Genomic DNA, 24,312 nt, shown 5'->3' on the forward strand with positions numbered 1-24,312 from the left:
CTACTGGACTTAATACATGAATTTGGCAATGTAGCAGGATACAAAATTAACCCCAAGAAATCCGAGGCATTTCTATACACCAATAGTGAACTTTCAGAAAGAGAGATTATAAAAACAATTCCGTTTACCATCGCACCAAAAAAATTAAGCTACCTAGGAATAAACTTAACTAAAGAGGTAAAAGACCTCTACTCAGAAAACTACAGGACGTTGAAAAAAGATATAGAGGAAGACATAAACAGATGGAAGAACATACCGTGTTCATGGATTGGTAGAATCAACATCATTAAAATGTCCATACTACCCAAAGCAATCTATAAATTCAACGCACTTCCCATTAAAATAGCAACGGCATACTTCAGAGATCTAGAACGAACTCTCCAAAAATTCATCTGGAATAAAAAAAGACCCCGAATAGCTGCAGCAATCCTGAAAAAGACCAAAGTAGGTGGGATCTCAATACCAGATATCAAGATGTATTACAAAGCCACTGTTCTCAAAACTGCCTGGTACTGGCACAAGAATAGGCATATAGATCAATGGAATAGAATAGAGAGCCCAGAAATCGGCCCGAACCAATATGCTCAATTAATATTTGACAAAGGAGGCAAGAACATACAATGGAGCCAAGATAGTCTCTTCAATAAATGGTGTTGGGAAAATTGGACAGATATATGCAAGAAAATGAAACTAGACCACCAACTTACACCATACACAAAAATAAACTCAAAATGGATAAAGGACTTAAATGTACGACAGGAAACCATAAAAATTCTAGAAGAATCCAAAGGCAACAAAATCTCAGACATATGCCGAAGCAATTTCTTCACTGATACAGCTCCTAGGGCACTTGAAACTAAAGAGAAAATGAACAAATGGGACTACATCAAAATAAAAAGCTTCTTCACAGCAAAAGAAACCATCAACAAAACAACGAGAAAACCCACTGTGTGGGAAAACATATTTGCCAATGTCATATCTGATAAGGGCCTAATCTCCAAAATTTATAGGGAACTCATACAACTTAACAAAAGGAAGATAAACAATCCAATCAAAAAATGGGCAACGGACCTAAATAGACACCTTTCAAAAGAGGACATTCAGAAAGCCAAGAGACATATGAAAACATGCTCAAAGTCACTAATCATCCGAGAGATGCAAATCAAAACAACAATGAGGTACCATCTCACACCTGTCAGACTGGCTATCATCAACAAATCAACAAACGACAAGTGCTGGAGAGGATGTGGAGAAAAAGGAACACTTGTGCACTGCTGGTGGGAATGCAGACTGGTGCAGCCACTATGGAAGACAGTATGGAGTTTCCTTAAAAAACTGAAAATGGAACTCCCATTTGACCCTGTGATCCCACTTCTAGGAATATATCCCAAGAAACCAGAAACACCAATCAGAAAGGATATATGCACCCCTATGTTCATAGCAGCACAATTCACCATAGCTAAGATCTGGAAACAGCCTAAGTGTCCATCAGTAGATGAATGGATTAGAAAACTGTGGTACATCTACACGATGGAATACTATGCTGCTCTAAAAAGGAAGGAACTCTTACCATTTGCAACGTCATGGATGGAACTGGAGAGCATTATGCTAAGTGAAATAAGCCAGTCAATGAAGGAAAAATACCACATGATCTCACTCATTCATGGATAATAGAGACCATTATAAACTTTTGAACAATAATAGATACAGAGGCAGAGCTGCCTCAAACAGATTGTCAAACTGCAGCAGGAAGGCCGGGGAGGGTTGCGGGACAGGAGGTAGGGGGGTAAGAGATCAACTAAAGGACTTGTATGCATGCATATAAGCATAACCAATGGACATAAGACATTGGGGGATAGGGGAGGCTAGGGGACTGTCTAGGGCGGGGGGATAAAATGGACACATATGTAATACCCTTTGTAATACTTTAAGCAATAAAAAAAATAATAATAATAATAAAAAATAAAATAAAATTAAAAAAATAAAAATAAAAAAAGGAAACAGAGGGGGAGGGAGAGAGAGGGGGAGGGAGGGAGAGAGAAGGAAGAAGGGAAGGGAAGGGAAGGGAAGGGAAGGGAAGGGAAGGGAAGGGAAGGGAAGGGAAGGGAAGGGAAGGGAAGGGAAGGAGGGAAGGGGGAGGGAGGGAGGGAGGGAGGAGACGGGTTGATGGAAAAAGTCAGCCTGAGAACATGACCAACTCAGAGGAAAGCAAGAGTTAGTTTGGGTTGTATTACAAGATAGAGTCTTATCTAATTCAGAAATAATATGCATTAAAGGGGGGTTTTGTTTTAAATAAAATTTAAAATGAAAACCTGAGTATTAAAAAAAAAAAAACAAAAAAAAAACAGAACGTGGCTGGAGATCTTGGCTACAGAACCTGGCTATGCTGATCAACTGAAAAAAAAAAAAAAAAAAAAAAGAACTTAGCCAATCCTGTCCTCCACCCAGGACAGAGGTCCAATGCCTGGGTTTTATCCACTCCCAGGACAGTCATTATCTAGGGTTCAAATGGTGTCCCTGAAAGATGAAGTGACTCAAGTCCAGATCTCATGATAAGCTTGCAACATAGGGATGGTTTTGTCAATAACACATGGCAATGCGCAACTCTGGGGAAAGGCTGACAGCCCACACATACGCAGCAGAGACCATCTACTCTGAACCAAACATCAGGATGGGTCTTCCAGAAAGTGCACTTTTGCTGGCAGAACTCAGAAGGTGTGGTGTAGTGGGAAAACTCCAGCTTCTCATCTTGTACCTGGGTGACCTTCGGCAAGCTGTTCAGCCTCTCTATGTCTTGCTTTCCTGATGTGAAAAAATGGAGAGAATTTTAGTGAAGTTATGATTGAAAGGGTCATAGGTAACATGTATAAAGTACTTAGTGTATACAGTTGACCCTTGAGCATTGAAGGGATTAGGGGAACTGAAGCAATGTACTCAAATATCCACATGTAAATTTGCCTCCCTGAAAACTTAACTACCAATAATTCACTTGCAAATATCCATCAATCACATGAGCAGTGACCTTGAGGAAGTAAGTGATGGAGTTCCTACACCAGTGATGGCGAACCTATGACACGCGTGTCAGAGGTGACACGAGAACTCATTTTTTTGGTTGAGTTTTCTTTGTTAAGTGGCATTTAAATATATAAATAAATATCAAAAATATAAATCTTTGTTTTACTATGATTGCAAATATCAAAAAATTTCTATGTGACACTGCACCAGAGTTAAGCTAGGGTTTTTCAAAATGCTGACACGCCGAGCTCAGAAGGTTCGCCATCACTGTCCTACACTCTACACCTAGACATGAAAAAAGAGGACAAAAGTAGAGGGAAAATGATGAGGCAGCAAGACCAACCCAGAGTGGCTTTCTATTATTCTCCTCTGTCGCTGCAGATTGGTGGCAGCATGTGACCTAGAAATTCATTTAAATATAAGAGCAGGAAGCACCTAAAGGGGGGATTTCCTGAGATGGCAAGCCATCTCTTTAGAGTCAGTAGTTGCCTGACAACAAAGATCAGCTTTAGTAGACACTGTTGAAAACAAAAGGTACTAGAAGTTATACCAAGATATACATAATTGGCAACGTTTTAGAAGAGTGAATTCCCAAAGTGGCTTTGTCAAATGGATTGGATGCCTGGCCACAGAGCATCCTGAACCAACCTCAAGGCTTTGGAAAACAACCAACACATCAAAACAAACGCAAACAAACATCAAAACAGACATGACTGCAGAGAAATGAGTTTTCCCCACCAGACCTGTCCATGACTCTGAATCTCATCTTCTGCCCTGACATTTGCACTGCTAACTTAGCAAATAGAAATATCGACAGTATCTATAAAGGGATCAAAAAACCAAAGCATGTGCAAGACCTCTTAATAGAAGATTGAGGAATATAATTGAGAGAAGTAAAATAAAACTTAAATAGCAGGATATATCATGTCTATATGTTGAAAAACTAAATATTGTAAATATGTCAAGTCCCTCAAATTTTTCCATAGATTTGTTTTTGTTATTCTAAACAAAGTTCTTTCATTTGTATGTATTTGTAAAATGACAGGCTGATTCTAAGATTTACATTAAAGTAAAGAGGACAATCTTGAAGTATAAAAACAAAATTGCAACCTCACATTAGCAGGTGACAAATTCTAATAAATAATTTATTTAATAAATAAAGCTATAGTAATTAAGAGAATGATAGGAGTGCAAGGATAGACAAACAGATAAACCAATTTGATCTTCACTTAAAACAAAAATACCATTAAGTAGAAGAGGAGGAGGAGAAAGGTGTCTTTTTAACATATGCCTCTGGACCAACTGAATATCCACACTTTTCTTAAAAAATGAAGTTTAAGCCGAAACCGGTTTGGCTCAGTGGATAGAGCGTCGGCCTGTGGACTGAAGAGTCCCAGGTTCGATTCCAGTCAAGGGCATGTGCCTGGGTTGTGGGCACATCCCCAGTGGGAGATGTGCAGGAGGCAGCTGATCGATGTTTCTCTCTCATCGATGTTTCTAACTCTCTATCCCTCTCCCTTCCTCTCTGTAAAAAATCAATAAAATATATATTAAAAAAATGAAGTTTAAACCATACTTCACAGCATGTGCAAAAATAAATTCTAGATGAATTGCAGGTCTTATGGAAAACTAGCACCAAAATTTCTAAAAGATAGAATATCTTTGTTAACTTGGTGTAGACAAAAGTTTCTTGAACAGGTCACAGAAAGCATGGGTTAAAAAGATCAGTAAATTGACTTCATTAAAATTAAGAACTTCTGGTCATCAAAGAGACACCTTCAAGAGAGAGAAAAGGCAAGCCACCAAATGGTAGAAAATATTTGCAATAAATATTTGTGACAAAGATCTGTCATCCTGAATGAATAAAGTTGTCCTACAAATCAGTAACAAAAGGAAAGACAACCCAATAGAAATATGTGCAAAAGATTTGAACAGGAAATTCTCATGCATTGCTGGTGGAAGTTTACATTGGAAAACCCACTTTGGGATAACAGTCTTTGGCAGTGTCTACTAAAGCTGATCTTAAGCCTGTGTGGTGAAGCTGTTTCAGTCCTCTAAACACATACTCCACCAAAATGTGTACCAAATTAACCACAGATTCTGCTCCTCTCATGGTTCCCACTGCATATTTAGTGCCACATTCTGCAAATTCAAAGAGCCTAGCCTCTTTCAAATTCAGGTCTATGCAAGTGAAAGTTTGACATTCAAGGCTATTGTCTAGAAAATCTATTGAGAAATCTGAGCAATGTCTTTGTCCTACTTATATAGTCTTTTCTCATGAAGGTGGGTGCATAGAAAGTCTGGAAAGTGGATGTGAGGAATCAAGGGGGAAAGTAACCCCTCAACTATTATCTTAAATGATCATCTGATACATTTAAATTTTTAAAGTAAACAAACTGGAAAAAATATATTATAATAAATTATTTATATAAATCCTTCTGCATCCTGTAAATAAATACTGTGCTGCTCTTAAGAATGATTTTGTAGCCCTAGCTGGTTTGGCTCAATGGAGAGAGCGTCGGCCTATGGACTGAAGGGTCCCAGGTTCGATTCAGGTCAAGGGCACATGCCTGGGTTGTGGGCTCGATTCCCAGAAGGGGGCGTGCAGGAGGCAGCCAATCAATGATTCTCTCTCATCATTGATGTTTCTCCCTCTCTCTCTCTCCCTCTCCCTTCCTCTCTGAAATGAATAAAAATACATTTTAAAAAAAGTTTAAAAAAAACAGAATGATTTTGTAGAGAATGTTAATAGACACAGAAATATTTCCAAAATATATTAAGTACAAAAAAATGAAGTGTAATATGGTATATGCAATATGATCTTTTTCAAAATATATATACAATTGTTACGACCGAAAGACCGGAACGACCCAAACAACCAGTCGACCAGTTGCTATGATGTGCACTGACCACCAGGGGACAGATGCTCAATGCAGGAGTGCCCCCTGGTGGTCAGTGAGCTCCCATAGCCAACCTCCCACGGCCCTTCCCCTCCAGCTGGCCAACCTCCCATGGCACGCCCCCCCCCCCAGGCCAGCCAGCCCTAATTGCCCTGCGAGGAACCTCCCATGGCCCCTACACCCCCCCACTCCCAGCCAGCCGGCCCAGATCTGGCCTGGGCGAGATGCCCCAATCAGCCCCGATTGCCAGCCAGGCTGAGGGACCCCACCTGTGCACAAATTTGTGCACTGGGCCTCTAAAATATATCCTATCTAATAAAAGAGAAACATGGTCATTAGCCATACCTCCGCTACCCTTCCCATTGGCTAATCCGGGCGATATGCAAATTAACTGCCAGCCAAGATGGCGGCCGGCAGCCAGGCAGCTTGAAACTAACATGAGGCTTGCTTGCTTCAGTGATGGAGGACTCCAACGTTCCCCGCCTGCCTTGCCAGCCTCTGAGCTTGCAGTCTGAAACATTGTTACAAATATAGAAGCTAAACAAAATCCCAGAAACCTGCTTTCAGCCAGCCGGGATCTCAGAGCTGGAGTGGAAACAGTGTTTTGATTATAGAACCCAAACAAACCAGATACCTGCTTTCAGCAGCGGAGGCCTAAGAGCTGGAGCCAAGCCTCAGAGCTAAAGCTGGCCCAGAATAAAATAAAAAAAAGAAAAACGGAGCAGTTGGGAGCTTCAGTAACCCGCCAGCCTGAAAACAGCCCTCAGCCCCTCACCCAGACTGGCCAGGCACCCCAGTGGGGACCCCCACCCTGATCCAGGACACCCTTCAGGGCAAACCAGCCAGCCCCACCCATGCACCAGGCCTCTATCCTATATAGTAAATGGGTAATATGCCTCCCAGCACCGGGATCAGCGGAGCCGCGAGGCCTCCCAGCACCGGGATCAACGGAGCCGAGAGGCCTCCCGGCACCGGGATCAGCGTGACAGGGCGCTGCTCTGTTCATGACAGGGGAAGGTGCCCCAACCCCCTGACCAGCCCTGCTCTGTGCCTGATAGCAGGGAGCTCCCCAACCCCCTGATCGGCCCTGCTCTGTGTGTGACAGGGTGCGGCGCCCCAACACCGCCGCCACGGGCCCTGCTCTGTGTGTGATGGGGTAGAGCCATAACCTCCCCATCGGCCCTGCCCTGAGTGTGACAGGGTGTGGCGCCCCAACCCCCTGATCCGCCCTGCTCTGTGTGTGACAGGGGGCAGTGGCCCAACTCCCCTATCGGCCCTACTCTGTGAGTGACAGGGGGGAGCTCCCCAACCCTTTGATCGACCCTGCTCTGTGTGTGACAGGGGGTGGCGCCGCAACATCCCCATCGACCCTGCCTTGAGTGTGACAGGGGGCGGTGCTTCAACCCCCCAATTGGCCCTACTCTGAGCGTGACTGAGGGCGGCATCCCAACTCCCCATTCAGCCCTGTTCTGAGCCCGGCCAGGGGCTGCACCTAGGGATTGGGCCTGCCTTCTGCCACCCGGAGCAGGCCTAAGCCAGCAGGTCGTTATCTCCCGAGGGGTCCCAGACTGGGAGAGGGCAGAGGCCGGGCTGAGAGACCCCCTACCCCTGAGTGCACAAATTTTTATGCACCGGGCCTCTAGTGTGTGTATATATATATATATATATATATATATATATATATATATAAAATTTTCTGGAAGGATATTGGCATAATTTTAACAAGGTTAGAGTTTAGAGAAGAATTAGTAATGAGTTTTTTTCCTTTATGATCACCAATTTCTAATGATTATACCCTGGGTAAATCCTATCTAATAAAACAGAAACAAGGTAATTGGCGTACGACTGCTACCCTTCCCATTTGCTAATCTGCGAGATATGCAAATTAACTGACAGCCAAGATGGCGGCCGGCAGCCAGGCAGCTGGAAACTAACATGAGGCTTGCTTGCTTTAGTGACAGAGGAAGCCAAGCTTCCCCGCCTGCCTTGCCAGCCTCTCAGCTGCGCTCTAAGCAACTATGTTACAAAAATAGAAGCTAAACAAAACCCCAGGCTTCAGCCTGCAGGACCGCAACATTGTTTCACATACAGAAGGGTAAACAAAGGCCAGAAACCTGATTTCAGCAGTGGAAGTCTCATAGCTGGAGCCGTGCCTCAGAGCTAAAGCTGGCCCAAAATGGAAATAAAAAAAGGAAAAAAGGACAGGTTGGGAGCTTCAGTCACCCGTCAGCCTGAAAACAGCCCTCAGCCCCTCACCCAGGCTGGCCAGGCACCCCAGTGGGGACCCCCACCCTGATCCAGGACACCTTTCAGGGCAAACCAGCTGGCCCCCACCCGTGCACCAGACTTCTATCCTATATAGTAAAAGGGTAATATGCCTCCCAGCACCAGGATCAGTGGAGCCGCGAGGCCTCCCAGCACCGGGATCAGCGGAGCAGCAAGGCCTCCTGGCACCGGGATCAGCGTGACAGGGGGCAGCGACCAAACCCCCCTGATTGGCCCTGCTCTGTGTGTGACAAGGTGCGGCGCCCCAATCCCTCCCCGCCCCCCTCTGGCCCTGCTCTGTGTGTGACGGGGTAGAGCCATAACCTCCCCATCGACCCTGCCCTGAGTGTGACAGTGGCGGCACCCCAACCCCCTATCCGCCCTGCTCTGTGTGTGACAGGGGGTGGTGCCCCAACTCCCCTATCGGCCCTACTCTGTGAGTGACAGGGGGGAGCTCCCAACCCCCTGATCGACCCTGCTCTGTGCGTGACAGGGGGCAGCGCCCCAACTCCCCAATCGGCCCTACTTCTGCCTGACCAGGGGCTGCACCTAGGGATTGGGCCTGCCCTCTGCCACCCGGGAGAGGGCTTAAGCCAGCAGGTCGTTATCTCCTGAGGGGTCCCAGACTGCGAGAGGGCACAGGCCGGGCTGAGGGACCCCCTTGCCCCCCCGAGTGCACAAATTTTTGTGCACCGGGCCTCTAGTTTTTTATAAACAGCAAAGTCTTTTTATATTTTCAATGGATTTAAGAGGCTAGATCCAATATCAGTTGTTGATATTTTCTTCCAGTATTTTTATAGAACATAGATTCTCACTTTAAAAATATTTGAAGAGATGCCCAGTTGAGGGATATAATTACACACCTGTAAAAAATATTTATCTGAAAATGGTCAACAGGTGATGGATGTACAATATATGCTAAAGTTTGTGGACGAAAGTTGGAGGAGATACAGGATTTGCATAATCTTAAAAAATCTCCTCAAGATATTTATTAACTACAAAGGGATAAAAAGGTAACCTGACAGTGGAGAATCCTAGCAATCACTAAATTATCCAAGTGATCAAGGTAAACGTCACTAATATGGTGAACTGAGAAGGACACAGCATTATTCTTCTGGTTTTCTTCCCCAAAGTGCACCATCTCCCTCCAACTGGAATGCATCACACAAAACCAGATCAATGGACATCCTATAAAATAATAGATACTCTTCAAAATTTTCAAGGTCACGAACACTAGGGAAGACCAAGGGACTTTAATAGACTAAGTATAAATAATAACTAAATGCAACATGAATCCTTGGGTCTGATCCCAGAACAGAAAGAGGACATGGGGACGGGGAGGGGGGGGCGGAATGGATAAAATTCAAAAAAAAATTGTAGTTTAATTAATAAGACTATGTCAATGTTATATTTTTTATTCCTGATAGTTGTACTATGGTTATGTAAGATGTCAACATTACCAGAAATGGGTTGAGAGATATAAAATGACTTTTTACTATGTTCGCAACTTTTCTGTAAGACCAAAATTTGTTCAAAATAAAAGAAATTTTTGGAATTAGGTGCTTAAAACATGAAAGAAAGAAAAGGAATTATCAAATATTTTTTGAGTCCCTACTATAGGCTAAAAACTGTTCTAGACATAGTCATGAATGAGTCAAATTCCCCACTATCTGACTTATACTTCCTTTGCAAATATTGAACAAATAAAAAGGAAAAATTGAGCTGTTAAATACAAAGTGAAATAAATTTAATAAGTATAAATTTAATAAATATTATAATGTCTGATTGAAATAGCCTATGAACTATTTTACCAAGATTCCTGATGGGATTTACAAATTACATACCAGATATCTACCCCACCCTCTGTTCCCTCTGCCAGCAAGCCTGCCATCTAGTGATAGGATGGGGAATTACAACAATATATCTACAACCTCTAAATCAGTGGTTCTCAACCTTCCTAATGCCACGACCCTTTAATACAGTTCCTCATGTTGTGGTAACCCCCAACCATAAAATTATTTTCGTTGCTACTTCATAACTATAATTTTGCTACTGTTATGAATTGTAATGTAAATATCTGATATGCAGGATGTATTTTCATTGTTACAAATTGAACATAATTAAAGCATAGTGATTAATCACAAAAACAATATGTAATTATATATGTGTTTTCCGATGGTCTTAGGCGACCCCTGTGAAAGGGTCGTTCGACCCCCAAAGGGGTCGCGACCCACAGATTGAGAACCGCTGCTCTAAATTAATGAGTCAGCTAAAAACTAGGGATTACAGGATTGTAAGAGGAGCTGTGGCAGAAGCAGTCTCTAAATTGACACTCTAACCTCTCCTCCAAAGTCCACAAAGGTACTGAGTAGCATGTAGCAATAGCGCAGAGGGTAAAGCATGGACTCAAACCTTGGCTCTGCAACTAACAGTGTGACATTAGACATGTTACTGACACTCTAAGTCAGAGTGACCAGGTGACATCACATACAGTTATGGGGATAAAATTGATAAAATACTTAAAATGGTTCCTGGCATGCAATAACAGTTCAATAAATGGAAGTTTTCATTGATGTCATCCTCATGAAATGGTAGTTTTCATGGATGTCTTCCCACAGCACAGATATATCTTATATACATCTCATGTCATTGTCTCACCCACTAGGAGAAGCTCACGACACACCAATTGACACACAGAGTTACCTTGAGTGTAAAAGCTGCATAAAATTTAGCTGAATAACTGGTCAAATCGGTTACATTATTTAATGCAATGAGGTTTAACTTTTGACCATCCCTAGCAATTTTACTTCATTTGAATGGTGTCCTAACAAATCAGCAACCACTAAACAGCTCAGCTCCCTGTCAGCAACACCTTTCACTCAGTTAGACAGGCTGAAATTCCCCTGGCACTTGTGACAATTGTTGCATTGAGTCAGCTGATCACAGTGGTCATTGACTCTCCTAAACTGTAACTTAGATGTTCTGGGGAACCCAGCTCAACACAAGGTGTACCTTAAGCCATCTGAGGTATGTGGGAGTATACAGACACTTTCATCTTCTTTATCAGAAAAGACCATGCAGAAACAAAACATTTGTCCACAGTGCAGCCTGGGACTATTTTTTTATAGACCATCCTATTAGAATTGTCTGCTGAACTCTACCGTTGGTCAAGTTCATGGCGTTATCTCAAGCCTATCTGATTTAATTATTTTTTAAATATATTTTTATTGATTTCAGAGAGGAATGGAGAAGGAGAGGGAGATAGAAACATCCATGATGAGAGAGAATCACTGTCCAGTTTCCTCCAACACTCCCCATACTGGGGATGGAGCCCACAACCGGTCATGTGCCCTGACCAGGAATCAAACCGAGAACTCCTGGTTCATAGGTCAATGCTCAACCACTGAGCCATGCCAGCCAGGCAAGCCTATCTTATTTAAACCAATGATCTTCACTTTCCAACTCTAGAACATAGTAGGCACTCAAAACATTGAAGCATTAAAGGGATGAATTCCTTAATTCATTCAACCCATATTTATTGACTACTATGCTCCAGGCATTGTTTGCACGAGGACCATGGTCGGCAAACTGCGGCTCTTTATCTCCTTGAATGTGGCTTTTCCTAAGCCTTAGGAGTACCCTAATTAAGTTAATAACAATGTACCTACCTATATAGTTTAAGTTTAAAAAATTTGGCTCTCAAAAGAAATTTCAATCATTGTACTGTTGATATTTGGCTCTGTTGACTAATGAGTTTGCCAACCACTGCACTAGGACAACAACACACAAGTTTTTTTTTTTTTTAATCCTGACCTCATCAAGTTCACATGATAATGGGAAGAGATTCTCCATACACAAAATAAATAAATAAAATGTGTAATGAGAGCAATAAGTGCTAATGAGAAAAGTAAAACAGGGAAGAGTAATGCAGAAATTGAGGTGGTATGACATGCATGAAGAGGTGTTGAGGAAGCTCACAGGAACCTATTTGCATCCTAGAAAGAGTTTGTGCTCAGGAGGAAATTCAGGGTGTCCATGACCCTAGGACAGTGGTTCACATTTGGTGGCAAAGGGCAACTGTGCAAGCAGCCCACCTGTGTGCTTGAGCCTAAATCCCAGGGAGAAAAGCCTCCATGGGACAGTTTGAGTAGCCTCTCCTTGAACAAGGCCGGAGACCTGCTTGGAAACTATGGGATGGGATAGCCAATATCCATGGATGGGAGAGTTTTCCTATCCCAGCTTCCATTTTGAGCACTGAAACGCCTCCCCACTCAAATTTATGGGACCCTTTGGGCAGGAACAGCAGCTCCAGGAACTCAGGGAGTCTTGGCCTAATGCAGTTCTGGATGTAGCACCAACAGATGGTGGCACCTTTGTGGACCTGTTGGTGAAGTCATAGGCTTCCCCACTGCTCTGTAGCACTAGAGGGAAGGGAGTAGATTCCACACTAAGCCAACCATGAATTGGGGAAAAGTGTGGAATCCCAGACAGGATTTAGGGAACTAGGGAAGTGAGGCATGAGACTCTGAAGGACCCACATATTCAGTGAGATCCAATACAAAGTTTCATGTAGTCTGAGAGACACAGGGTATACAAAGTCATATAAAGATTTAATTAACAGAAAGCAGTATTTTAAAAAAAATAAATCTGTAGATTGCATATGGAATTCGGAAACCCTGCCAAATCCCAGTCTGGTAAATGTCAACCAACAGCTTTATTACGTCTTAACAAAGGATCTTTTCAATATGTGCTGAAGGTGCTTGGGGACTAGACTGGGGAATTCTTGGCATAAATGTCAGAGCTGTTGTGGCTGACTCTGACTCATGTCCATATTACTGGACAATTCCATCACCCAATTAAGCATTCCAGTGGCGCCTTTCACTGTCACACCTAAATTGTCAATGATGCTATCTATCTATGTGTAACCAAAATAAACCATGAGCCAGTTGCAAAACTGTCCCAGTCCTACAAAAGTGATTAGTGACATGGAAAATGTTCTTGTGATTTAATCCATGTAGTTTATAATGCCTCTTTCCCATTATGAAGATGGCCATTTGGAAACCCAAGTGATCTTTCTAGAATGTGAATCTGATCAAGTCGTTTTCCTCAGAAAAGAGCCCTCACTCTCTGAAATGCCTCTCAGGGGTCATCACTTAAAGGAATCCCCCCTCCCACCACTTCACTCCATCTTCAGGGCTTGTTTTCATTGAGAACAGTCTTCTCACAGCAGCCATCACCCATTGTCATTACTATTCTATAGTCTGCCTTCTCTGCCTTCTCTTCATATTAGCTTATGAAGACAAAGACTGATATATATATATATATATTTGGTTTAACATGGTGCTGGAACTTAGTAGATACTTAAAATATTTCTTCAGGAAATGAATAATGAAAGGACCAGAATCTTTTAAAGTCACTAGTTTGGGGTAGTAAATCTGGTGTTTGGCTGGAGGTATATGTGTCTTTCGGGGTCTGGCCATGCTGAGCTGAATGCCTCACTGAGCTCTGCTTTCTCTATTGGCACAAAGAGGAAACACGTGCCACCAGTGGAGAGAGATCAAAAGAGTCTATTACTCCATTTAGGGTCTGACAAAAATTTGGCCAAAAATTCCACTAAAATGGCTTCAAAGGCATTTCATGCATTTATTATAGTCAATACAGAAATTTGAACAAAAATTCAGGATGTTACATTTACACATGCAAGGAAAATGTCAATATTTTAAAATCCAACCAAAGTGGGAACCCTTTGATTGGTTTTTCTAGAGGTGGAGTGGTCACTTATTCAAGAACTCACTGAACTCACTGATATACACAAGTCAAGAAAATGTAATTCTTTAAAATTTCCCTCAATGACTTGATTATGTCACCAGACAGTACTAAAATGAGGCCCCAAAGATAAGAGAACCAGAAAAGCCTTTTCTGTAAATATACCTTCCTCCATGATTATCATAATCTTAGGGTTCAATAACTCATGGAATAAGTTGGGAGAGATCCTCAACCCATTTTCAGACAAGCAAACTGAGGCACAAAGGTGTGATAGGTGGGAACTGCTCAGAGTCATGGGTTTATCCCTGCACCTCCTCTGTGACTCTGAGCCTTGCTCAACCCCATTTGCTTAGGGAGAGGCAAGCTTGCCACAGAAGAGAATGGTGTTGGTGCCAGTGTGCCTTATGAAGAACAGGAAAGGGTGGTTCGCCATGAACTGAGCTCGGATGGGGAGTCTTTTCATGACGAAGTTGTCCCCAGTGGCTGCTGCTGCCTCCGTGCCCTCTTCGTTGACATCCACATATGACTTGTGGATGACCTTTGATAGATACAGGCCCTTGGCTGGTGACATTCCAGACAGATCAGCTTTACTCTGGTGGAAGACATCTGTCATCCCGAGGGATTTTAGCAAGGAATTCAGCTCATACTTGATCTCCAGTTTGAATCGGGGCAAATGGACTTCGACATTCCTTTCCATCATGTTGGAGGAGCTGGTCCACTTGTGAAACATCTTCGAGTTCAGCCGCTTCTCTATCTAAGAGACAAAACACAGATGGACCCACACGAGCCAAGCACACACCTCTGCATTTTGTAATTCTCAGAGTGAACTACTCAATTCCACTGACTTCTTTTCTACCTTTAAACTGTGCTCAAATTTTATCTGAAAGAGAAAAGAATCCTGCATTCATCCACATCTTCTATTTTCTATTGTCTACTTCTCATTGACATTTTATAATTAAACTTATCCAATGTGTGTTAATTCATTCCCTCAGTGTGTCGGCTTTACCAAAACTCTCTCTAATGCCTCAGCAATTGTGTTCTCATTTTCTTGAAGAACTCAAGTACTTCTTGGTTCTCATATCTGAAACATTTAATAGCAATCTCCATTATGCACTTGTTTGTTATTTGGCTTCTGTGACATGGGGACTTCTTGTTCCACTCCACTTTAATCTCCTCCTGCCCCACTCTTAAAGCTGACCTCTGGGTGCCTACACTTAGCAAGTCAACTCCCACATCCCTGCTCAGATTTCCCAATGCAGCCTCACAACCCTGGCTTATTTTCCACCCAGTTCCAGATGTTTTTGTAAACTCTTCACACTTCTGTCCTCGGACATTTGAAACTCTCTACAGGTCTCCCCACTAGCATGTCAAACCCCATCATTCTTCTCCTGCAAGAGTTGAAGACTTTTGGGTCACCTCACCATCCTGACAATATCAGGTCAGTGGTTTCTATCTTTTCCTTCTGTCTGTTTGTGCCCTGATCCAAGTTACCACAACTTCATGACACAAAATCATCTCGCTGCCTCATACTTCTAAGGCCTTTGCAGGTGCTCTTTGCTCTGGTTAGAACACAGAGTAAAGAGCACCTGTGTGTGTGTGTGTGTATGTGAGCTACTGCAAGGGCCCAGAAGCTAGACTGGTCTCCTAGGCAACAGTCATGCTGGCAGAGCACTGGAAGGTCTCAGCAAGGCTGGGAGGAGCCATAGCAGTGTCTTGCCTGCTCTGTGCTAGGCCGCTCTGATGGCAGCCAGGGAGGGGGGATCATATTCAAACTCAGACCACCACCCTGAACTCTTCTCAGTGACTGTGGCTGTCATTTCCCCACAAAACCAAGACACTAAACATGGTGGTTGGCCCACAAAAACATGCGACTTTTGGGTCAGCAGTACATCTCCCTGCTCCTGAGAGGAAGATGACTTCATTAGATGTCCACAGACTGGAAGCTCGACTTGCATTATAATTTCATTACGAAGGTGTTTCCCAAGTGTCAAATGATCAATATGTGTGTGTCTGTGTGTACAGCATAGCCCTTTTGTTACCAGATGCCTTTTTAAATATAACACTAGGTTGTTTTCCCTAAATACATTATCCTGAAGGCCGGGGCCAGGAATCCTCCCTTTCCTCTCACAGTCCCTAGGGCAATGCTGCTAAATCAGCTTGTGATCGAATTAGTGCTGGCTGCACTGATATTGTGGAATACACACAGTGTGGGGGGCGCGCGCACGCGCGCGCGTGTGTGTGTGTGTGTGTGTGCGTGTGTGTGTGTGTGGTGCACATGCACGCGTGCTTTTTCTGCTGTCGGCATTCCTGTAACATACCTGTTCTAGAGTCACTGTGCCCATGGGAAGCAGGATGATCATGCTTAGTTTGTCCTGCACGTAGGGCAGCTCAAGCACTTGCATCTGCGGCTCCTTTATGACGGCCAATTTAAACCTTCCCACTTGATACATCATTTCCACAATTACGCTCTTACCCTATGTTTTTGAAAGATTGTAATTAGACAATAGCTAAACATGTGTGTGCACATGCATGTGTACTGATTTTCTTGCACGACAAATATCTGCACTAACACTCTAAATGCGTGGGTAAAATATCAACTATAAAACACACATTTATTACTTTCTTATGCAAAGGTTATGACTCTATATTCCAAAATAAGTCCTAGTGAGAGCCAAATTGTTTGAATAATGAATATAGTAATAAAAACAATAATATAGATGTTCCCCCCCCCAAAAAAAAAGCCAGGGTTTCCCGATAAAATGAGTTATATAGGAAAATGGTATCATAGGATCGTTTCCTTTTTAATTTAATTGGATATTTTTTAGGAGAAAAATAATAGTTGTGTTGTGCCACTAAAGGAAATAGCCACAGCATATATGGAGAACAGCCGGAAGAGAACAGGCTTTCTCCTCTTCCAGGACACCCTAGTGTCTGAAGGCTTCATTCAGGTGCCTGTGAGAAAGGTTATGGTCACTTCATAGGGAAAAATGAAAATAAAATTCATAGACTACACAGTTAAAGGTACCTACAGAGATCTAGAAGAGTATTTCCACTAAAACTTCCTAACCTGGATTCTAATGTGCAGCCAAGGTTGAGAACCACTGAGTTAAGTGAACCTGAAGGAGCTCAGCCAGGTGTCTAGACCTCAGGCAGTGGGGTTGATAGAAGTCAAAGCATTCAAAGGTACTTGGGAAGTAGACACACCTGCCCATCATTTAAAAAAAAAAAAACTTCCTAACCTGTCTATAAAAATTATTGTAGTCTCCAAAATTTATCATCGGTCTGAAAATGAAACACGTACCTCACTTAGCCGAAAAGGGGTTTTAATCGTCTCTCTTTCCAGAAATTTATTTTGCCATTGTCCTTTGAAATATATGGCATTCACCAGGACCATCACAGAAGAAGGGTCGATTGTGCCCTTTCCAAAGAGGTTTGTAATTTTTCCTTGTAATAAGAAAAAGAATAGATAATAGATTTGGATTTAAACTTATTGATAATAGTTAAATAGTCACAATAGCTACCATTAAGTGATATGTGTATAAATAAATACCCAGCATGTGGATCCCTAATGCACACCCATGGCAGATAACAATAATCAATCTATTCATTTATGCTAAAAAATATTTTAAGAGACTTCTATGTGCCAGGCACTGTTCTAGGCACGAGAGCAATAAACTGAGGCTAGAACACTAAACTAAACAAACAAACAAAAATCCCTACCATTCTTAACATCCTAGTGACTCCATTGTGGGCTTTTTCAGGTAACCTTAGTTTAAGTCTCAGACTCTTTCTCACCTCAGAGTTCCCAGGCAGCCACTAGCAGTAGATCAGAGTTGGCATGTGAGATAAAATATATTTTCCTCTACTGTTCTAAGTAAATTAACATGTCTAAAAAATGTGTAGAATTTTCCATGCATTTTCTAATAGTACGAAGACCTGAATTGATACATATTTTAATCTGGTTACCTATTATTGAATTTGAATGACATCCATCAATTGACAAGATACTTTTGAGAAGTCACTGCTGTTAAATGATATAATAGATACAAATATGTTAGCATAAAAGTCAGAGAAATCTTAAGGTCTGGGAACGGGGTGGGTTAGTTTCTGGGAGAAGACACGAGGGTGACCCTGGAGTGCCCTTCCCAGTAACTAATATTTTGTTTTCCTGACCTGGGTGGTGGTACACCAGAGTATTCATCATAGTGATAATTCACTGAGCAGCAAACACATCATGTATATACTTTTCTAAATATACGTAAATTTCAATCAAAAAGTTTATTTAAAAACTCAAGCTCTAAGGAACATATTAACCAATTGCAATGTGCAAACATTATTTGGGTTCTGATTCAAACAAAAAAAGAGGCAACTGGGGGAATACAAAAGCTCACTAAATATTTGTTAATTTTAAATGATTTTTTTAATTTTCTAGGTGTAATAATGGTATAGTGTTCATAATTTTTAAAAGCTTATATTTTTAACAGGCACAAACTGAAACATATAGAGAGAAAAAAAATATTGGAATTAGCTCCCAAATAATCTGAAAGAGGTGGTGGGTAAAGGGCATGGCTATCTTAAATAATATTGGCTTAAGTAATAAGTCTTGCAGCTGAGTGATGGATGAATAAGGATTCCTTCTAGTTTCTCTTTTTTCTTTAAATTTTTCCTTAAATAGATTTTTTAAAAGAAATGAACACATCTCTGACATGAACATTTAATGTTCCATTTTTAAAAAAGAAATATTTAACAATACATATAGGGTTTGTTTTAAAATCGGGAAAGGTAGATTTAAATTTAATTAAACTTACTGGCAGAATGTATGACAACATCTCTCTAATGTAGAAACAGTGTTCTTTTCATTCTCAGAGTCACTTAGCTAGATCATTGAGGACAATGGCTAAAAGACATTTTCCAAAATATTCCCCCACTTCCTCCACTGTTAATTTGTTGTGTCTGTTTCTGGACCTCACCCTGCTTCCTCGTTAACACTGCCTCAGGGAGTTTACCAGCACAAATTAAGTTTGTAGACATAAATGTGACTTATCCTTACCATTAGTTTTGCTTGCAACCCAAGCATTAATAGTTTTCCTGGTTTCTTCCGTAGACTTTTGAAAATCAACAGCTTGAAGCCTGGCTTGATACAGTTTCTCAGAACAACTTAAATATTGCTGTAAAAGAAAGGATAACTGCATGAGAACACAAAAATAATGTAAGGAAAACAAATACTTCCAGTTCGATGTATTGTAAAATTATAACAGACAAAAGCAGTTTGTGCATATATGTTGGAAAGGAAGCAGAATCCATACAAAGACATTTAGTCAAATCAAAGAACTTTCCCAAAGAAATGTTCAGGAAGTTTTGGTTGCTACTTCTGTCATCTCATGGGCATTCTTAACTTCAAAATGTTCAAAGCAAAATGACAAATTGTGGTAGAGTGCCTACCTTTTCACTCTATCCTTCCAATTTCCTCTTCAAAGGACACAAAAAAATGGGAGTTACTGCTCTAATGTTCCACATAGGAAAACTGAGAACCGGAATGGTTAAATGGTTTCCTTGTTTGAGGTCTAACAAAAGGTTAGGTCTCTATATGGTATATTTCAACTTCCTCATGAGCCACCATAAGTTAAATTAATAATAATATTCTCTGATGACATTGACATTTTTTTCAACTTTATGTAAAATCACACTGGTCAAACAAAAGTTAAGACACTGAAGCCAGCAGATTAGCTCAATCACAGCAGGATGACGTAGCAATGAAAAACAGGAATATGGATTTGGACAGGGATCAAATTCCAGCTTTGCCACTTAATTATCTCTTTGACCTTTCCCAACTTGACTTTTTATTATTTGCTTCACAACTGTGGTATTAATGACAATTTTGTACCTGCATCTTAGGATTATGTAAGAATTATATAAGACTAGTAGCCCTGCGCACAATCCATGTGCCAGTAGCTCTCTGTGGGGCCTGGCCGCTCTGCGCCAGCTGCCCAGAGGCTCTCTGCAGCCCAGAGGCCCATCCACAGCCAGGCACGGAACACTTGCCTTGTCACTGGGGCGACAACGCAAGTGTTTCCCCCCACCCCCACACCGCTCCATGCCCACTGCCCAGAGGCCCTCCATGGCCAGGGTGACAAAGCAAGCATTCCACCAGGCCACTCACGCTGCCCACTCTTAGCGGCCACCCCCCTGGGACTGGCAGACTCGGGCGGAGCTGAGAGGACTGGGCGCCACCATCTTGTGGCTATGGGCACTGCCATCTTTGTGACAGAGTGATGGTTAATTTGCATATTACCCTTTTATTAGATAGGATTATTAGATAGGATAATGTCTATAATGTATGTAGTAGAGTGATTGACACATAGTAAATACTCAATAAAACTCCATATTCCAATGCTACTGGGAAATGGCATAAATAGTGTTAGAATTTTGTAGCAAAAGAAAAAAAAACGCTTGATTTAATCCTCTCATTTTAAAGGTAGAAGTGACTTGCTCAAAGTCATATGTCTAAAGGAGAACAGAACTCAGATCTCTTGGCTCCCAGTCCAGTGTACTTTCCACTAATTCTTAATACTCTGCCTTTTAGGACCTTTGAAGAAGAGATGAGAAATGGATTTTTGGGGTTTTTTTCTGGTCCATAAGGGTTAATTCTTACCTGCTTTATTTTGTGCTTCATCCCTAACTGGTTCTTGGACAACTTTGGTGATATTGCATAAGTAATGTTTTTTATGTTATATTTCATAACCTTAAATGGGGGATTGGTGAAACCATTTCATTGAAACTCTAACAGGGTTCAAATTTAATCTCTTAAAGATAAATGTGACTCTTTTCATTTATGATTTACTTTTTGGTGTGAAATTCAGAGGATGACAAAGAAAGCTGTTGACCACCATTCCAAATGGACTTACCTGATAGAATGCCTTTGTCTGTGTCCCGTAGAGTCTGTTAGCAATGCTGAGGGTATAGTTAGAGTCTGGCTGGTTGATTTGAGAGAATAGGGCACCAAACTCTGAGTGAATCCTTCCAGTTTGGCTGCACTAAAGCACAGTAAACAAAGAATATAGTATTAAGTTGCTGGATTAAATTACTTGATTTATAGAAGAGTTACAAATAACATGAAAACAACAGAGACTTGAAAGCATTTTTCTTCTCTAACTTCCTCTGGCACAATAATCTCAGCTCTCTGTGACCCTGGTTACAGATTGTGTGCAGAACTGAAAGCTATTGCAAAAGCACATGTACTTCCAGCCCCAACATTTTAATTCAAAACTTGAAGTTATCATATATAAAGAGATCCTAATTGGATATTCAGGGCAATAATCCAAATTTTCTGTGCATTTTTTTCTGCCTTTGTACCTAGAGAATCATTTCTATTTTCTCTCACACTCCTTTCAATATCTCCGTTTCTGTGACCACTTAATAGATCTCTTCAGCCCCTCCCTGAACTGACCTTCCACGCCCATCTGTCCCTCATAGGAGGAATCTGGTTAAGCATGCAGCTTTGATGCATTGGAATTCATGGACAGTAGAGGGGTTATGCCTATATTCCCTAAAGTAAAGATTGCCTAACAATAAATTAGGTTCTGTGAGACAAGTATTCTGTGAATCTATACCCATTTATATGCTTTCTGTTGGTCACAATCAACACACAACTATTGTCATATGGGAGTTTTGTATACATTTCATTTCTAAAGAAATGCTCTTACTGAAAGGAATTAAGATCAGCTGGGCTGGGCAGCATAGAGCCCTGTTTTCCTGGTGTATAATTATGTGACAAAGCCTCCATGTCTTTTCTCAGTCCCCTCACTAGTTTGAAAAATGTAACACTGCACACGGCAGGCTCAACATGCACACAGTTTGTAAAAGAACAGAAAAGCTTGATGACAGTAAGTCACCTGATAAAATCTGGGGATTTTATTATTGTCGTCATTATCATTATGTTAACTCTGTAGGCTAGCAGTTATAAGGAAGATTGAAGGAGGAAACCAAGGAGGACATTGTAAGCCTCCTGAAGGAACAAAAAGGGGCTCTGCTACTCAACCCCTGCACCATTATCTCTTGGTGCTCTCACAAAGAGCGCTTGACAGCTCAGCAGTCATACCTTAGCTGAGTCCTTAAACTTTGGCTTTAATGATTCTGCAATATGATTAAAGTGAAGCACCTAGAAAATGAAAGAAAAATCAATTGGCATCAAAAGCAGCATATAGTCCATAAAGATTAACAGTTACAAGTACCTGTTTTTCCATTTCAGATAAAGACCAATGCAATAGCTAACATTTAAAGATGTTATATTTATAAGCCTTTACATATCTTACTTAACTCTCCCAGCAACTTTATGAGTAGATACTATTATCCCCGTTTTTTGTGAGAGAAATTGAGCCAAAGAAAGATTAAGTGACATGCCTGGGACCATTGTCTGTGAGAGTCCAGGGATTGAGTTATCATTCACTAGACCCTGCTCCCCTCTCCTTCTTTTCTCACACTATTCACTGTGACAGAACCCATCCAGGGCCATGTAAAGCATTACATGGTTTTCCAGCACAATACCTATTTTAAATGCAAAAATAAATCATGAAAGCGCATCAAAATATGGAATAAAGAAATAAAAGACAAATAATAATGGAATGTGCAAGTATCCTGGAAGTTGTTGAATGACATTCTTCTAGGATTTTCACATCAATAAACTTCATATGTAATGAAAAACTACTATATATCAGCCTGTGTAACCTGAAAAGTCACCCTCAGCCTAGGTAAACTGAAAAGTCACCCTTTCTCTCTTAGCCTCAGTTTCCCCAACTATGAAATAAGGATAACAATAGCTACTTGCCACACAGGGTTATTATGACATTCAAATACATTAAAGAATTTTTTAAAAACTCAATAATTCTTAAAGTGACATTAAATTGTATTATAAATTAAACTTCTAGAGGGCAAGAATAATATCGTATATATACTTTCTGTTATGTTTAAATCATTGAAAGGATGAACTCTAAAAGTAATTGTGGAAATGTATGTATGAAACTACCAATGGTGAGGAAGAGACTGTATTACATGTATTGCATTATTATATTACTAAAGGCCCGGTGCACAAAATTTGTGCATGGGAAGGATGGTCTCCTCAGCCCAGCCTGTGCCCTCTCCAATCCAGGACCCCTTGGGGGATGTCGGACTGCCGGTTTAAGCCTGATCTTGGGAATCAGGCCTAAACCGACAGTCGGACATCCCTCTCACAATCCTGGACTGCTGGCTCCTAATCGCTCACCTGGCTGCCTGCCTGGTCGCCCCTAACTGCCCCCCCTGCTGGCCTGGTGGTCCCTCATAGACCCCTGCCAGCCTGGTCGCCCCACTCAGCCTGCTGTTCAGTCGTTTGGTCATCCCCGCTGCCAGCCTGGTCGTAGGCAGCCGTCTTGTGAGGGCATGAGGGTTAATTTGCATATTACCTCTTTATTATATAGGATAATGTATTACATTATTTAAGTCATTATCCACTTTTTTAAAAAATATATTTTATTGATTTTTTACAGAGAGGAAGGGAGAGAGATAGAGAGTTAGAAACATCGATGAGAGAGAAACATCGATCAGCTGCCTCCTGCACGTCTCCTACTGGGGATATGCCTGCAACCAAGGTACATGCCCTTGACCAGAATCGAACCTGGGACCTTTCAGTCTGCAGGCCGATGCTCTATCCACTGAGCCAAACCAGTTTCGGCTCATTATCCACTTTTAAGAAATATGATTTGCCCAAGTGTGTTCTTTCACAAGATGGCAGTTTTCTTGGTGTAAAGATATAAGTAATTTGGCTGACCCATAGGGGGGCACAAGTAAAACTTCCAGACTCTGGGGACATCTTTGGTGCATTCCTTACCTTTTCCATTTGTTCTGCACTGTTTCCTCTGGCACCAAGGAGGATCATACTCAGAGCATAAAGCAAACTCAGTGGGGAAAAGAAGATATTATCTTCCACATGGTTATTGTTCAGCTCTTTGAACACATCAAGGCAAAATTCAATGTTTGCTGTGCTGAGGGAATCCATTTTATGACCAGCACTACCTGAGAACAGAAAAGAAAACAGCTCAGAATATTACTTGCAGATATAGATAATACGTGGAGTTTAGTTATTAATTTCAGGAATTAAAGAGCCTGAGCACACTGCTTCAGAAATTAGAAAATGCTAGAGAGGGGAATTCACAGTAGTTTTAGATTCTAATGAATAGAAGGTTTACTATTCATTTCAACCAATACTTCAAAGCTATCATTTGTGCACATCTAAAAGTGATCTGATTGTTCTGGAGCAAAAGAGCAGAAGGAATTAGATCTTTGTGCTCTGAATTTTCATGTTTAACAACACTCCCCACCCTGGAATTTGTAC

General features: G+C 41.5%; 1 protein-coding gene across 7 annotated transcripts in view; it reads right to left on the reverse strand.

The window, feature by feature from the left end:
- Window positions 1-13,799: 13,799 nt before the first annotated feature.
- SERPINB11 (serpin family B member 11) overlaps window positions 13,800-24,312 on the reverse strand; it is a 66,525-nt gene continuing 56,012 nt past the window's right edge. For 4 of the 7 annotated variants that reach the window (XM_036321530.1, XM_036321531.1, XM_036321529.1 and 1 more), the window contains 7 exons: window positions 23,809-23,993; window positions 22,045-22,104; window positions 20,852-20,980; window positions 18,997-19,114; window positions 17,248-17,390; window positions 16,265-16,420; window positions 13,800-14,700 (listed from right to left, as the gene is read on the reverse strand). In XM_036321530.1, coding sequence (XP_036177423.1) covers window positions 14,296-14,700; window positions 16,265-16,420; window positions 17,248-17,390; window positions 18,997-19,114; window positions 20,852-20,980; window positions 22,045-22,104; window positions 23,809-23,976 — 1,179 coding nt within the window. In that variant the 5' untranslated portion in view covers window positions 23,977-23,993 and the 3' untranslated portion in view covers window positions 13,800-14,295. Of the gene's footprint in view, window positions 14,701-16,264; window positions 16,421-17,247; window positions 17,391-17,912; window positions 17,971-18,996; window positions 19,115-20,851; window positions 20,981-22,044; window positions 22,105-23,808; window positions 23,994-24,312 lie in introns of those variants that run through there. The other 3 variants (XM_036321532.1, XM_036321528.1, XM_036321533.1) reach the window with 3 other exon arrangements.

This window comes from Myotis myotis, unplaced genomic scaffold (genome assembly GCF_014108235.1).
Source record: "Myotis myotis isolate mMyoMyo1 unplaced genomic scaffold, mMyoMyo1.p scaffold_m19_p_9, whole genome shotgun sequence".
NCBI lineage: Eukaryota > Metazoa > Chordata > Mammalia > Chiroptera > Vespertilionidae > Myotis > Myotis myotis.